Here is a 16,526-nt window from a genome sequence, read left to right as displayed (position 1 = left end):
GAAATTAATTGGCCATATATACATGGGTTTATTCCTGGTCTCTCTATTCTGTTTCATTTATCCATGTTTGTTTTTATGCCAATACTATACTGTCTTAATGACTATAGCTTTGTAACAGTTCGAAATCACAAAGTTTGATGCCTCCAGGTTTGTTTTTCTTCCTCAAGATTTCTTTGGCTATTCAGGATCTTTTGTGGCTCCATACAAATTTTAGGATTACTTGTTCTATTTCTGGAAAAAATCCCATAGGAATCTTGATAGGTATTGCATTGAATCTATACATGGCTTTGGGTGATAGGGACATTTTAACAATATTAATTTTCCCCAGTCCATGAGCACAGAATATCTTTCCATTTATTTGTGTCTTCTTCCATTTCTTTCATCAGTGTCCTACAGGTTTAAGTGTACAATCTTGCACCTCCTTGGTTAAATTTATTACTAGATTTTTTATGCCATTGTGAATAAGACTGTTTTCTTAATTTATAGTTCATTATTAATGTATAGAAATGCAACAGATTTTTGTGTATTGATTTTGTATCAGTTTATTCTAACAGTTTGGGTAGAGTCTTTAGATCTACAATATCATGTTATCTTCAAATAGTAACAGTTTCACTTCTTTCCTGTATGGATGCCCTTTATTTCTTTTTCTTGCTAATGCTCTAGACTAGGACGTGTAATACTATGTTGAATAAAAGTGGTGAGAGTGGGGGGCGCCTGGATGGTTCAGTCGGTTAAGCATCTGACTTTGGCTCAGGTCATGATCTTGCGGTCCATGAGTTCGAGCCCCATGTCGGGCTCTGTGCTGACAGCTCAGAGCCTGGAGCCTTCTTTGGATTCTGTGTCTCCCTCTCTCTCTGACCCTCCCCCGTTCATGCTCTGTCTCAAAAAACAAAAACAAAAAAAGCACAAAAAACGTTACAAGTGGTGAGAGTGGGCATCCTTCTTTTGTTCCTGATCTTAGAGGAAAAGCTTTCAGCCTTTCACCATTGAGTATGATGTTTGCTGTTGTCTTATCATATATGGCCTTTATGATGTTGAGGTACACTTCCTCTTTATTTACTTGTTGAACTTTTGTCATAAGTGAATGTTGAATTTTGTCGGATGCTTTTTTCTGCATCTACTGAAATCATATGGTTTTTATAGTTCATTTTTTAATGTGTATCACATTGGTTTGTGGATGTTGAACCATCCTTGCATCCCCAAGATAAATCCCACTTGATTATGTATATGATCCTTTTATTGTACTTCAATTCAGTTTGCTAAGATTTTGCTGAGGATTTTTACATCTTTATTCATCAGAGATATTCGCCTTTTCTTGTGATATCCTCATCTGGTTTTTGTACTAGGATTATGCTGGACTCACTAAATGAATTTACAAGTATTCCCTCCTCTTCTATTTTTACATAGAGTTGAGAAGGATTGGTATTCATTCATCTTTAAATATTTGGTAGAATCTACCAGTGAAGCTATCTGGTCCTGGACTTGTGTTTGTTGAGAGAGTTTTGATTACTGATTCAATCAGAGTAATAGGTCTGTTCAGATTTTCTATTTCTTTGTGATTCAGTCTTGGTATGTTGTATGTTTTTAGGAATTTATCTATATCTTCTAGGTTGTCCAATTTGTTGGTGTATAATTATGCATGGCAGTCTCATGTTCTCTTGATTTCTGTGGTATCAGTTGTAATAGCCTATTTCATTTCTGATATAGAGTCCTCTCTTTTTTCTTAGTGAGACTAACTAAAGGTTAGTCAGTTTTGCTTATCTTTCTTTTCAAAAAACAAGCTCTTAGTTTCATTGGTATTTTCTATTGTTCTTTTAGTTTCTATTTCATTTATTTCAACCCTGATCTTTGTTATTTCCTTGCTCCTCCTAACTTCGGGCTTCATTTGTTCTTTCTTTAGTTCCATGAGGCATAAAGTTAAGTTGTTTGAGATTTTTCATATTTCTTGATGTCGGCATTTATTACTATGAACTTTCCTCTTTGAACTGCTTTTCCTGCATCCCATAAGCTTCAGTATGTTGTATTTCCATTTCACTTCTCTCAGGGTATGTGTTTCTCTTTTGATTTATTCTTTAATTCATTGGTTGTTCAGTAGCATGATATTTCATCTCCACAAATCTGTGAATTTTTCAGTTTTGTTCATGTTTCTAGATTCATATCACTGTGGTCAGAAAACATGCTTGATATGATTTTAATCTTCTGCCTTTTGTTAATGCTTATTTTGTGCACTAACATATTATCTGTCCTGAAGAATATTCCACATGTGCTTGAGAAGAACATGTACTCTGTTGCTTTTGGATGGACTGTTCTGTGTCTGTTAAACACACACTCATACACTCATATGCTTTGAAGCTCTTATGTGATAAATCTGACAACTAGGATATTATGGGGTCTGTTCTATGAATTTTTTTTCTTTAATTTTGGGTCACATTTCTTTTTTCACATGTTTAATGATTTATTATATGCTTAATATTTTGAATGATGCCTTGTGGGGAGTCTGGATTATGCTGTCTTCCTTTAAAGAGCATTGACTTTTATTTTGGCAGGCAGCTAAATTACTGACAGATGCTTTTCAGTCTGTGAGGCTTACTATAACTCTTTCGTTGTGGATTGTTTCAATTCTGAAATTAGTCTTCGTGCATGGCCCTTAGTCTGATGTGAGTTCCTTAGTCCAACGATTTAGAAGTTTAGGGTTGCCTTAGCATCTGAGGTGCTAAGAAAGTTCTCTCCATCCTAGCTGGGTTGGAACCTCAGTTCCTCTATCACTGCACAACATGTGTTATCCACCTGCAGTTCTCAAGCAGTCGTACCCTGATAGGCTTCATGGAGTTTCCTGTGTTTGTGCCTCCCAACCCATAATTATGGGTCACAGAGTCTTATAAGGTCATAGGTCTTATATACCTTTGAGATCCTCTCTATTTGTAGGTTCTTCTTGGCCTGTATCCTTCTTCATGAATTCTAGATGCCAAGTTTTTATCTCTGTCTCCTTAGCTCAAAAAAGAGTAGCACTTTGCTTGACCCTCACCTCCCTGAACTCTTAGGTAGACCCTACAATCACTCTGAATTTCTGCCTGACAACACTTTCCTCCTAATTTTTCTTTAGTGAAGTATCACAATCCTGGATTGCCTCTTGTTCTGTGCCAGAGAACTGTTTCTTCATATACTTTTTTTTCTGGATTTATATTCGTGTTAGTCGTGAGGACAACTCCAAAGCAGTTATTCTGTTATAGTCTGAAGTAGATGGTCCCACCAGCCAGGAGAAGTGTTTTGTAACTAACTTTATATGGAAGCCTATTCTAGGACTGATCATACTGTCTTCCAAAGATTCAGTTGATTTTGAAAACTAACCTCCAAGTCATTATGTTGCACTGTATCTATGAGTTTAATAACACCCTACTAGGAAGCAGAAATGCTCTCTCATTTCTACAATAATATGCAACAACTCAGTTGAAACAGCATAGCTCTTTTAAACTTACCCGTTTGTTACCTTTAAAAAAATTTTAAGTAAGCTCTATGCCCAAAGTCAGAACCCGTAGACCCTGAGACCAAGAATCCCACACTTTGCCAACTGAGCCAGCCAGACACCCCTAAGTTTGTCATTTTGATGGGAAGATGAAGGGCTTTCAAGAATATGGCCACTCAAGTAGAGTTTTGAAGACCTCATTTTCAGTGGCATCAGCACCTTGAGACAATACTGAAATCCATTGGTCAACAGTGCACTCTAGGGAGCTCCCTTAGTTTTCTGAAAAGCAAGTGCTGGTGTGAGGCTACAAAGTTTGGAGTCTGTTAACAGTGCTTTGGACTGCCATTACATGATTTAAAACCTGTTAGGGTTGGTCATTAGTTTGTTCTGTGACATGGAATAAATAAATCACTTCTGTGTCTCAGTCTCCTCATCTATAAAACAAAAGGATTTCAAGCTCCATGACCATCATAATCCAGTTTATCTGTTTCTCTTTATATCAGGGCACAACCATATTAACATCTCTGACTTCTGTCCTGCATGATGACAAAGAGTTTCCCAACCCAGATCAGTTTGATCCTGGCCACTTCCTGGATGAAAGTGGCAACTTTAAGAAGAGTGACTACTTCCTGGCTTTTTCAGCAGGTAAGCAAGCTTCATTTTTATGTATGCATCAGGGGTCAGTGAGATGAGGAAGGCTTTGCATGGAGGCTATTCTGGACTGAACAAATTGTCATTTGTATGAGGCTAGAGGCATCACTCCCAAAGCCCAGGTTATTTCTCGTTCAATTGGAGTCTGCCCTCACCAAGTTTGGCACCAGGACCCACCACTGAGATGCCTATAAAGGGGCAGGAGCAGAGGGTAATGGAAATTTGAGTATCTTCCTTTAATTTGTCAGTGGTCTGGGAAGAAACAGGTGGCATACTCAAAAAGGCTAATTAAAGAGAATGTAACAATGAGACGATTTTCAGAGGGTGGGTAGGATTAAGGTAAATAACAAGATATAAAGTACTCAGAGACTAGCATAAGCAGGAAGAGATTACCATCCTAAATTGGAAAGGATGAGGGAAGGAGGGCATTACTGGGATCCAAATAGACCTTTAGGAAAGAAAGAGTGGATGCCTCAACGGGAGATGTGTCTATAGTAAAGCGATACAACCACTGCCTGAACTATAGCCTGACAGGGTAGGATTGAGGGAATAAATACTCTGACTTTCTTAATGTCCAATGCTCTGAATTTATTCAGAACTCAGAAGGGAACTAACATCTCAGTTTATGCATCTATAGAAATCACCTTCCTGAACACAGAGTAGGCATAAAAGACAAACACAAAATAGAGCTGGAAGGCAGGAGAAATGGAAAATATTCAGCACACTCCAAAGGAGAAACAGGAGGAAGACAGGAGGGTAACAGGCCTTTCCTGTAGAAGTAATTGAAACAGAGACAAAAATAGGAGATTTGCTCCTGATTGAATATCTAAGAAAAACAAGTATCAAGCAACCCTTGCTATCGTGGTCCCAGGATTATGTGCAACTCCCGGAGATTATCTCAAAGCAAGATGCTGCTATACTACTCCTTACCTTTCTTCCTATATTTTGAGCCCATTACTGCGTAATGAGACTCCTTGAGATTTCTATTCAAGTCACAGGGCTTGCAGACCTACTTTTGCCCTGACACTGTGAGTGTCATTACAAGATCTGAGGCCTTACCTTAAGAACTTATGCTCCAGTATGTGAGATAGGTGAATAATTATAATTTCATCTGAAATGTGCTGTTTTAGAAGCATTAACTAGTGTTATGGAAAACAGATAAAGAAGGGAGTTATAGGCTCTGAGCACATCAAAGAACTTTGCATAAAAGAAATGATATCTGAGCTGGATCTAGAATGATGTAGAAAATATGAGCAGGCAGAGTAGAATGGAGGGCTATTTCCGCTGGAGGAATGACTAGACTCTAGACAGCATTTGAAATTGCCAGTCTGGGGATTAGTGATTAGTTAGTATGTTTGTGGCTGATTTGTAATATTTCTTTTTTTCCTACCCTCTTAGTTCAGGATGACATAAATACCTTATTTTGCCTGATCATCTTTGGAATTTTCAGGTCTGTGTGGATTCTCTGCACACGTGAAATTGAATTTGGTTTTCTTCTGTTTATTTGTCTCATGTCAATTTGATTCTTAGTCCAGCTAAGAGGACCTTGAGGGGGACAGGAAATTCTTGCTCCCCAACAGACAATTCATGTGTCAGCGGGCACCTTAACTCACTGGACCCTGCTCGCCCCACACACTATGATAGCCAAAAGTCCCTGAGGACAGCTGGCACAAGGTAAGATTTCTTAGCATGTCAGTCTCTGAGAATCTCTATCTACAGAGTCTGGTGGAGCAAGAATGATAAGAGTCCTTTTTCTCTCTTTCCAAATTTAGATTAACAGGAGAAAATACTTGTAGGTCTGGTTCCTTGGGCTTAGGGACTGACTCTTGTTGAGTTTTGTAGGATACTCTTCGGTAACTGATCTGTTCCCCCCAGAGATGGTCTTTGTTCTCCTTAGTGTCTTTTATGTCACTTGTCCTACAAACTTTGCCCTATGTTAATGGGTACATGAAGTCAAAGCTGTTACTAACAGACTTCTTGGAAGTCAAAGCTGCAAAACTGGTGGACATGGGTTGAACACTTAAAAGAAGTTAGAACTAAGGCTCCTGGCTGGCTTGGTCAGTGGCGTGTGTGACTCTTGATCTCAAGGTTGTGGGTTTGAGACCCATGGTGGGTGTGGATTTTGCTTAAAAAATAAAATTTTTTAAAAAAGAGAGAATTCCAAGCAGGCTCCTCACTGTCAGCACAGACCCCGATGCAGGGCTCGAACTCACAAACCCACCATGAGATCATGACCTGAGCCAAAAGCAGATGCTCAACCAACTGAGCCACCCAGGTGCTCCAAAAAATAAAATATATTTTTTAAAAACCTGTTCGAGCACTCACCACTTCAAGAAGTCTCCTGTGATAGGGTAAGTTGGTCACAGAACAGGTTGGATTGATAACAGATCACCTGCCAGCCTCAAGAAAAAGGCACTCTGTGAAACAACACACAATCCCCAACCCTGTGGCACATCCTTCAAGTATTAGTGTGGCTCCAAGCTACCCAACACTTAGGTAAAGCTGTTGAAGTGCACATATACAGGATAGGATTTTTCCTTTTGTCTTGTTCTTTGTCCTAAGAGCTTGACTTTGTGACCAGTGAGAATATTCTCTTTGGTCTCCACCATCTGGAGGATGCACTTAACAGGGTGTACCTTGGTGGCCAAATAGAATGGGTCTCCAAGTCTTTCTCTGGCCATGACAGTTCTTAAGAGGTCCCAACCCATAGGAACCTTTGTCATCTCAACCTTTGTTTCCTGTTTGTGCCAGGAAGACCCATTACAGGAGTGCCTGCCTGGTGTCACAGATTAGCAGGTCTGTGACGGAGGTACCTCACTTTCACAGTGAACTATAATACCAGTATTTTTTAGATTGGCAAATTTGTGAATACATTTTGTAACTTAGAAACATGTACTTCATCATAGTACAGTCTTTCAGTAAAGAACAAACCAGGTTTACTCACAGACCCAAATTTATCTTTAGTTTCTCTGTAATAAGACAAAAATAGAGGGACGCCCGGGTGGCTCAGTCAGTAAAGTGACTGGCTCTTGATTTTGGCTCAGGTCGTGATCTCATGGTTCATGGGATCAAGCCCTGCATTGGGCTCTGCACTGACATTGCAGAGCCTGCTTGGGATGCTCTCTCTCTTTGTCCCTCCCCTGCTCACATTCACTTTCTCTCTCTCAAAATAAATCAACAAATTTTTTAAAAAAGAAACAAAAACAGATAAACCTATGTTCGGTACTTAAGGTTTCATTATTTTATCTTATTTGGAAATGATCTAGATATTCAATGAATTTAACTTAACATTTAACTTAGCCAAACTTTAAAACTTCAGGTTACTGAAGATTTTGGTAGCCCTTTAAAAGTTTACCTACAAACCATTTAATCTTATTTCTATCTATTTATTTTTATTATTTTTTAAATAAAAAGTTTACCTGCAAACTATTTTATCTTTCTATCTATTTATTTTTATTATTTTTTGGGAGAGCACAAGTAGGGGAGGGGCAGAGGATCTGAAGCGGGGTCTGTGCTGACAAGCTGACAGCAGTGAGCCCAATGTTGGGCTCGAACTCATGAACTGTGAGATCATGACCTGAAGTGAGACTCTCAACTGACTGAGCCACCAGGCACCCCTACATCTATTTACTTGTTCTGAACTGTTATGCTGAGACTAGCCACAAAATTTTATAAGGTATTAGACAAAGTCAACCATTATTTTAAGTTTCTTTTTCCTGACAAATTTTGTAAGCTATAATATGGACTTATTTGACTTTCAGTAAACATAGGCAGAATAAAAGTTTTATATTTAATCCTGATAACTCTAAAGACATGGCTATTTTAATTAAACCAACAATTTTTTGAGAGAGAGAGAGAGAGAGAGAGTGCATGCGAGCAGGGGAGAGGGAGAGAGAGAATCCATGCTGAGCATAGAGCCCAATGTAGAGCCTGATCCCATGACCCTGTGGATCATGACCTAAGCTGAAATCAAGAGTCAGAGTCTCAACCAACTGAGTCACCCAGGTACTCTAAAGCAACAACTTTAAATTAGCTTTAATATTGAATATTTTCGGGGCACCTGGGTGACTTGGTGGGTTAAGCATCCAACTTTGGCTCAGGTCATGATCTCACAGCTTGTGAGTTTGAGCCTCACATCAGGCTCTGTGCTGACAGCTCAAAGCCTGGAGCCTGCTTCACATTCTGTGTCTCCCTCTCTCTCTGCCCCTCCCCTGTTCATGCTCTGTCTCTGTCTGTCTCAGAAATGAATAAACATTAAAAAATTTAATATTGAATATTTTCTGAGATCACATAAACTTGAAAAATATTTAGGTTAGTTTCTATCTTCCTGAGTTTTAGAATGCCCAATCCTTACAAGTACTTGTCTTCAAGCCAACTAAATGGAGCTCTTTTACAAATTTATTTTTTTTAATGTTTATTTTTTCATTTTGAGAGAGAGAGAGAATCCCAAGCAGACTCCAAGCTCATCACGGAGCCCAATGTGGGGCTCGATCTCATGACTGAGATCATGACCTGAGTCAATATCAAGAGTCTGATACTGGGGCTCCTGGGTGGCTCAGTCAGTTGAGCATAAGCTCTTGATCTCAGCTCAGGTCATGATCTCATGGTTTGTGGGGACAAGCCCTGAATTGGGCTCTGCACTGACAGCATAGAGCCTGCTTGGATTCTCTTGCCCCCCACCCCTGCCCCTCCTCCATGCTCTCTCTCTCAAAATAAATAAACTTTAAAAAAGAAAAAAAGTCAAATAACCAACTGAGCTACTCAGGTGCCCCTGAAGTTTGTATTTAAAAGAAAGGCTTTTACATCCTAGAGATGATAAATGTAGAAAATTTACATCACAAAGGCACAGAGAAAAGTATCCAAGTTTTTTCCAAGTCTGAACACAAGAGGCATTTTAGCAGTTTGTACTTGGAAAGGCCTCTTCCCCTACCACTGTCACCCTACCCCACCTTTTGCTTTTTTTTCAGTCTCAGGTGATTGTGGGCTGTGTTCAAAGACATTAAATTTATAATTTCAAGGGACAGAGAAGGTAAAAAAAAAATTTTTTTTTAGAGTTTCAGTGTAATTACTATTTAAAATTTAATTATTCTTTTAAGTCCTAAACAATATTGTTCCAAATTGTAATCTTCTGTAGTATCTGTAAACATTTTGAGAGAAATAGACCAGGTTTGGGGATTGGTAAAGAGAGGTAAGCTTTGACTTGTTTCTAGAGTTGCATCTCTGGTTTTGTAGAGCTTTGAAAGAGAGTTGTTTCTAATTCCTCAAAGGACTGGATTGCAGCCTGAATATCATGGGATTGGCCCTTTTTTTTTTTTTTTAACTAAATTTGCTTTTTTATATCAGGCAGATTTTTTATTAAAATGGGAATCAAAAGATTCATGCCTTTGTAAAGTCTGTGTGAAGCATTTTAACAAAAGCCTTCTTTCTGGCTGCACAATTTAATCTGGGCTTCTAACAGTCCCTGAATATTGGCCTTTCCCTGATCATTTATAGGAGGGCCTAGGAGAAATTTTGGTCATGTTTCCTCTCTGAAGGGAGGGTTGTGACTAGTGATTAATCTTTTTAATTTCTCTCTAAATTTGCTAGGACCCTTTGAAAGTAGAGGTTAAAAGGGCTTGATAATTTAAAAGCTTTGCAGCTGTCCAGGGGACACAAATTCTTTTGCCTTGGGGGTCTAGGATACACTAGCCAAGTACATTGCCTAGGAATGCCTGAAGCTGTCATAAACTAATTACAGTGCCCTGGAAGGTAGAAGCAAAGTCAGCCTTATTGCTTTTGTTAAATTCCTTTCCTGGCTTTCAGCAATTACATGAGCATCCTGTAGAATTTGAACGTAGAGATGAAGTTGGAGTGCTCTCTGTAAATCCTTATAGGGAAAGGGAAGTTAAAATAGGCATTTTAGGGAGAATTTATGTTGTATGTGGACCTTTATTTTAAGTCTAGTTCCTCTTCTTTCATCTTATCAAGGGAATCCCTGAGGCTAGCCATTCAACTAAGTTTAAAATGTTTTTCTTCTTTTTTCAAACATTAACTAATTTAAAGGATCTGTCGTCGGGCCATTGATGAGTAGGATCTCTTATGAGCAACTCAAACCAATAAGCCTTTTAATGCCTTAACCAAAGATACAAGAGGTGTCCAGAGAAAGGGCATAGATGACACAGCCCTCATGATCCAAAAGTTTACTCCCATAATTAATCTAAGAAAGCAGAGGCCTTCATTGCTGGTCTCCAACAAAATCTTGAGATGCTTCCAGTCAAAGACAATAATCCGTGACACTAGGCATGTGCTCCTATAATGGCAGTTTCCAGCACTAACAAGAAATGAAGGTTGAGAATATAAAGGCTCCTATGGGCTGGGACTTCTCATGACAAACACCCTTGAGAGTTGGCATGGCCAGACAGAAAAAGAGAGAGACTCATATCCCTCTTCCTTTCAATTGGACATTAAGGTGCACCCAGATAGGTGTATCTCCTCCAGATGGTGGAGACCAAAGAGCATATTATCACTGCTCACAAAGCCAAGCTCTTAGGAGCTTGTTCTATGAACAAGACAAAGGGAAAAACCCTATCTGGTTTTTCTTTCAGCTAAATCTTGGGTGTCTTGGAGCCACACTCATTCCTAAGAGGAATGTGCCACAGAGTTGGGGATTGTGTGTTGTTTTCAAGTGTACCTCATTACACAGCTGTTTCCTTGAGGTTGGCAGGTGGCCAAGTGTTAATCTAACCTGTTCTGTGACCAATTTATCCTATCACAGGAACCTTCTTAAGGTGGCAAGTGCTCTAACAGCTTTTAAGTGTTCGACCCGCACCTACCAGTTTTGCAGCTTTAGTTTCCAAGATGTCCTTTAAACAGCAGGCTTATAGGGCCTATGCCTGCTTTCTGCCCTATGCTAATTCCTTATTATGACAAACAACATAAAAGAAACAAGGAAAACAAAGACTATCTCTGCTTAATCTATTTCCTCCAAAAGAGTGCTCTACCAAATTTACCAAGAGTTGCTAAGCCCAAGGACCTAGTTACACAAGTATTTTCTCCTGCTAATCTGAATTTAGAAAGAGAGAATGACTCTCACCGTTCTTGCTCTATCAGACTCCTCAGATTCCAGGAGACTGACATGGTAGGAAATCTTACCTTCTGTCGGCTCTAGGTCAGATGTCCCAAGGATCTCCCAGCCACAGCTATGTTTGTGACAAGCAGCATCCAGTGTGTTAAAGTGTACTACCAACTAGGCCAGGTGTCCGGGATGAAAAATTTTCCTCTGCCTTTCAAGGTCCTTCCTAGCTAGACTAAAAAGTGAAATTGACATGAGACAGATTAAGAGGAGAAAACCAAATTTAGTTTCATAGATATGGGGAATCCACAGACATGAAATTTCAAATACAGTCAGGCAACATGAGGTTTCTATGACGTCCTGAGCTAAGGAGAGGGGAAGGGGTCTGGGGATTCACAGGGAAGGAACACCGTTAGCGGGAAGGTGAGAGAGATGTTTCAAAAACAAAGGTCTCCCTGTTACGCAGAGAAGTTTCTTAGGTAAAGAAGAATCTCTGTTAATTGCTCTCTTCTTGGTATAAGCTGGAAGTTGAGGGAGAGGTAAGGAGCTTTTCTTGAATCTGCTGGGTTTTGATTGCTTTTAACTAAAAATATTTTTTATGCCAAAGTGGCCCATCTTGTGGTGACCTGCCCTGGCCTTTACACATGCCCACAGAAACGTACTGAGGAAATGAAGGTAACCAGGTTTCAGTGTAGACAAAAGAAGGCATAGGTTAATTAGTCTATTAATATATTTATTTTCTTCCCTGTGTGCTGACTCAGAAAAAAAATTAAATGAGTATTTAATTTATGTGTCATTTTTAGGAAAGAGAGTTTGTATTGGAGAAGGCCTGGCCCGCATGGAGCTGTTTTTACTACTGACCAACATTTTACAGCATTTTACGTTGAAATCTGTGGTTGATCCAAAGGACCTTGAAACTGCCCCAATTGTCAATGGGGTGGGTGCTGCACCGCCCATATATAAGCTGTGCTTCATTCCAGTCTGAAGAAAGGTCAGGCCTCATGTGAACAAGCCAGATGCTTTCTGTCCTGTGTGTTAGCTGTATGACATTCCTGACCCTGTCTCTTCTAATTTTCCTCATCCTTTCAGATTCAGTTCAGATTTCCCCACATGGAACAAAAACTCACTTTCCAATAAAATTCTTTTTGTAATTGTGAGATCTTAAGCTGTATCTCATCTGCAGTGTATACCAAATGTAAGAGACTTCAAATGTCATATTGAATATTAAAAATTATCCTGAGTTAAAAAAGTGTTTTAAATATATAAAATTTGCTCGTCTCTTACTCCAGTTAGCTCTCCAGGGGAATAATCTCTTGATAGTTTGGCATGTACAATTTGTTTTTTTCCCAATAATTATTAAAAAATAACGGGGGGGGGGGCACCTGGGTGGCTTAGTTGGTTAAGCATCCCACTTGATTTCAGCTTAAGCCATGATCTTACAGTCATGAGATCGAGCCCCATGTCAGGCTCTGTGCTGAGCTTGGAGCCTGCTTGGGATTCTCTCTCTCTGCCCCTTGCCTGCTTGTGCTCAATCTCTCTCAAAATAAAATAAAAAAAAAAATCATGTGTGATGCATGTTTGTGTATACATGTATGTATAAGTATATACATGCAGGGAGAAAACAGAAGATCATTCTAGCCAGAGGCAATAACATGAGATAAAACTTGAATTTGCTGCTCTGTCCAAGGATGCCCTTCCTGTTTTCCCCTACTGGTTAAACACACAAATGGAGACACACACATACACAGACATAGTAAGGCAAAGAATAGGGGAAGGTGATGTGTATGTATGGTTATATTTGAATACACATATCAGAAATATGGGTTTTTATGTATGTGTGTATACACATATATTTATAATATACCTATGATTTGCTGGTGACATATTTTTATAAGTCATATAAATAAAAATACCCTGTTGTATGGCTATAATTTTTAAAATTATCTCCTTATTCAAGGGTATTTATTTTTGAATTTTTGTTGATATAAAAAGGCTGCTATATGTGTCTTTCATTATTCAGGAATAAATGTGAAGTGGCTGCACATACATGTGCACTTTTATTTTTCATACATACTGAAGCATAAGACAAAAGTTATGTGTCTGTTTACTTTTCTATCATGAGTATATAATCAAAACACTATTTGATCAAATCCTTGTATAATATTGAGGATTGAATTCTTTGGTAGATTTAGTAATTTTTAACTAAAACTTCATAGATTTTCAAGTAGGAAATCCTATCACCTGTAAATATTTCATTGCAATGACCAGGAATTTCCAGAAATAAATAACATCTATATATCTAGGACTTGGTCTCTCTGTCTCTGTCTCTTTCTGACTTACACGTGCATATAAATTTGTCAGCATGGGAACAAGATGAAAGCTGTGAGGATTTGTGGGGACAAGATAACAGAGGGCTTGGGAAATCTATATTGGGAACTCTGATACTTGTATGATTTTATTTTTGAGGTGATTTCTGATTTGAAATCAGGTGCTGAGTGGCTGAAAGGCTAACTATAAAATATTTAAGAGCCTTAGAATCTGAAAATAATTTTTGCAGATTCTCCGGAGTAGAAGAAAAAGAATAGAGATCAGAGCTGGCCAAGTAAGAAGGACCAAGTAAACACCTCCACTTGAGCTGAAGCCTGAAAGTCTTGGGGGAGCTGCACGCAAGGATCAAGAATAAACCTGGGAACGCCTGGCTGGCTCAGTCGGAAAAGCATGCAACTCCTGATCTCGGGGTTGTGAGTTTGAGCCCCACGATGGGTATGGAGATTACTGAAAAATAAAATCTTAAAAACAAAAGCCTGAAGCTAAACAGGCTGATTACTAGTAAGGAAATTTAATCAGTAATCAAAAAACTCCCAATAAAAACAAGTCCAGGACCAGATGGCTTCACTAGTGAATTCTACCAAACATTTAAAAGAAGAAGACCTAAAACATATTCCCCTTAAACTATTCCAAAAAATAAGTGAAGGATAAAAAAAAAAAAAAATCACATGATCTCAATAACTTCGGAAAAAGTATTTGACAAAATTCAACATCCATTCATGATAAAAGCTCTCAACAAAGTGGGCTCAGAGGGAACATACCACAACATAACAAAGGCCATATCTGACAAACCCACAGCTAACATCAACCTCAACGGTGAAAAACTTAGAGCTTTTCCTCTAATATAAGGAAACAAAGGTGCCCAATCTCACCACTTTTATTCAACATAGTACTAGAAGTGCTAAGCACAGCATTCAGATAAGAAAAAGGAAAAAAGGGGGTGGCAGGGGAAGAAAAGAAAACACATCCAAATTGGTAAGGAAATAAAATTGTCACTATTTGCAGATGATGTGATACTATACAGAGAAAACACTAAAGCTTCCTCTGTGTATAACTTTTGACTCCCTCAAAACTTTACTAAAGCCTACTGTTCACCAGAAGCCTTACTGGTAACATAAACAGTTGCTTAACACATATTTTGTATATTAGGTAGTGTATTCTTATAATAAAGCAAAGCTAGGGAAAAAATATTAAGAAAATCATGAGAAAATATATTTATAGTACTGTATATTTTTATTAAAAATTTTTAAAAATATACAGTACTATATATTTATTTCAAACCTCTGCTGGTCACAGGTCAATTGTATATACAATGGAGTATTATTCAGCCATAAAAAAAATCTGCCATTTGCAACAACATGGTTGGATCTTCAACACGTTATGCTAAATGAAGTAAGTCAGAGAAAGACAAATACTGTATGATCTCACTTATATATGGAATCTAAAAAACTGGATAGACACAGAGAACAGATTAGTGGTTGCCAGGGGTGGGTGGTGGGGTAAATGAGTTAATATGGTCAAATGGTACAAGCTTCCAGTTGTAAGATGAGTAAGTTGTGGGGATGTAATGTATAGCATGGTGACTATAGTTAACAAAACTATATCATATTGTTGAAAGTTGCTAAGAGAATAGATTTTAAAAGTTCTCACCATATGCAAAAAAATTGTAACTATGGAGGGAGGCTTGTGTTAAATAACCTTATTGTGGTAATCTGTAATATATACATATATCAAATCATTATGCTGTACACCTTATGTTTATACAATGTTATATGTCTGATCTCAAGGCTAGAAAAAATTCCTTATATAAAAATTAAAGAAAAAAACTTTATATTGATTTTATATGGCTTTAAGCAAAGATAAAGGACTTTCCAGAAAGGGTTTCTTAGTATTTACAACAATTGTATAAACTATATAAATGCATGTTGTACTGGGAATTAATGCTTCTAGCTCATCAGGAGCTTCGTGTCCTCCTGTAGGTAAATACATGAGAAATCTGAAGTGTTCTGCGTAATTTTTTCTCTTTCATCTCAAAAGAAATAAAATAGCCACACAGAATGGTATAAATGAGTTAGGTCAAAATATAAAGGAGATTGCCCTGTCCCAGCAAGTACTTTATTTACATTTTTTTTTAAAGATTTATTTTTGAGAGAGAGAGAGTACAAGCAGGGGAAGGGCAGAGAGAGAGGAGCACAAAGGATCTGAGGCAGGCTCTGTGCTGACAGTGGAGGCTGAGATGTGGGGTTTGAACTCACAAACCTTAAGATCATGACCTGAGCCAAAGTGAGGTGCTTAACCAACAGAGCCACCCAGGCAACCCCCTCACCCCCCGCTGCCGACCCCCAGGAAGGACTTTAAAGTTAAATCTTTAGCTCAAGCCATAGTCTGACCACACAATTACTGCAGAAAACAAAGAGCAAATAAGGAAATAGAAATCTGGCTATGAACTCCAAATGGATTCCCTAGCTTGCTCAAGAGAGTTTGATAGAATTTTTCCATGTTCTATGAAATGTTTTCTCAACAAATTAGCTTACCTTGACTTATCTCCAAATTAAATAACTAATGAATTAGATTATAAATTTTCCTCAATTCAACAGAACTCTTTTTTAACTTGACTATAAAGGTTAATAAACATTTATATAAATTCAAAACAAAAGAAAATCTCTAGATGGGGCGCCTGGGTGGCTCAGTCGGTTAAGCATCCGACTTCGGCTCAGGTCATGATCTCACGGTCCGTGAGTTCGAGCCCTGCGTCGGGCTCTGTGCTGACAGCTCAGAGCCTGGAGCCTGCTTCAGATTCTGTGTCTCCCTCTCTGACCCTCCCCCGTTCATGCTCTGTCTCTCTCTCAAAAATAAATAAAACATTTTAAAAAAATTAAAAAAAAAAGAAAATCTCTAGAAAAGAAAACTTGAACTTCTAACACTTAAAATGGCAGATTTTTTTTTTTTACTCTGTAACTCAGAGCAGAAAATTTTAACTGTGCCTTAAAATAAATGACCCGAATTACTAGTTTGCAAGATAATAAACTAATG

General features: G+C 38.3%; 1 protein-coding gene and 1 long non-coding RNA gene across 10 annotated transcripts in view; one reads left to right on the top strand and one right to left on the bottom strand.

Moving 5' to 3' along the window:
• LOC106965834 (cytochrome P450 2C21) overlaps positions 1–16,335 on the top strand; it is a 48,360-nt gene extending 32,025 nt beyond the window's left edge. For 4 of the 5 annotated variants that reach the window (XM_053207387.1, XM_027062670.2, XM_053207386.1 and 1 more), the window contains 2 exons: positions 3,967–4,108; positions 11,969–16,335. In XM_053207387.1, coding sequence (XP_053063362.1) covers positions 3,967–4,108; positions 11,969–12,150 — 324 coding nt within the window. In that variant the 3' untranslated portion in view covers positions 12,151–16,335. Of the gene's footprint in view, positions 1–3,966; positions 4,109–5,644; positions 5,789–11,968 lie in introns of all 5 variants that reach the window. The other variant, XR_008292234.1, reaches the window with a different exon arrangement.
• LOC106965836 (uncharacterized) overlaps positions 1–16,526 on the bottom strand; it is a 30,736-nt gene that overhangs the window by 10,289 nt on the left and 3,921 nt on the right. For 2 of the 5 annotated variants that reach the window (XR_003421219.2, XR_003421220.2), the window contains one exon: positions 11,246–11,400. The exons of the other annotated variants lie outside the window; for them this stretch is intronic. This is a non-coding gene — a long non-coding RNA (uncharacterized LOC106965836). The remainder of the gene's footprint in view (positions 1–11,245; positions 11,401–16,526) is intronic. 5 annotated transcript variants of the gene reach the window in all.

The sequence above is a fragment of the Acinonyx jubatus genome, chromosome D2, assembly GCF_027475565.1.
Source record: "Acinonyx jubatus isolate Ajub_Pintada_27869175 chromosome D2, VMU_Ajub_asm_v1.0, whole genome shotgun sequence".
Taxonomy (NCBI): domain Eukaryota; kingdom Metazoa; phylum Chordata; class Mammalia; order Carnivora; family Felidae; genus Acinonyx; species Acinonyx jubatus.
The sequence above is the reverse complement of the archived record's forward strand: the minus strand, read 5'-3'. Positions and strand labels throughout refer to the sequence as shown.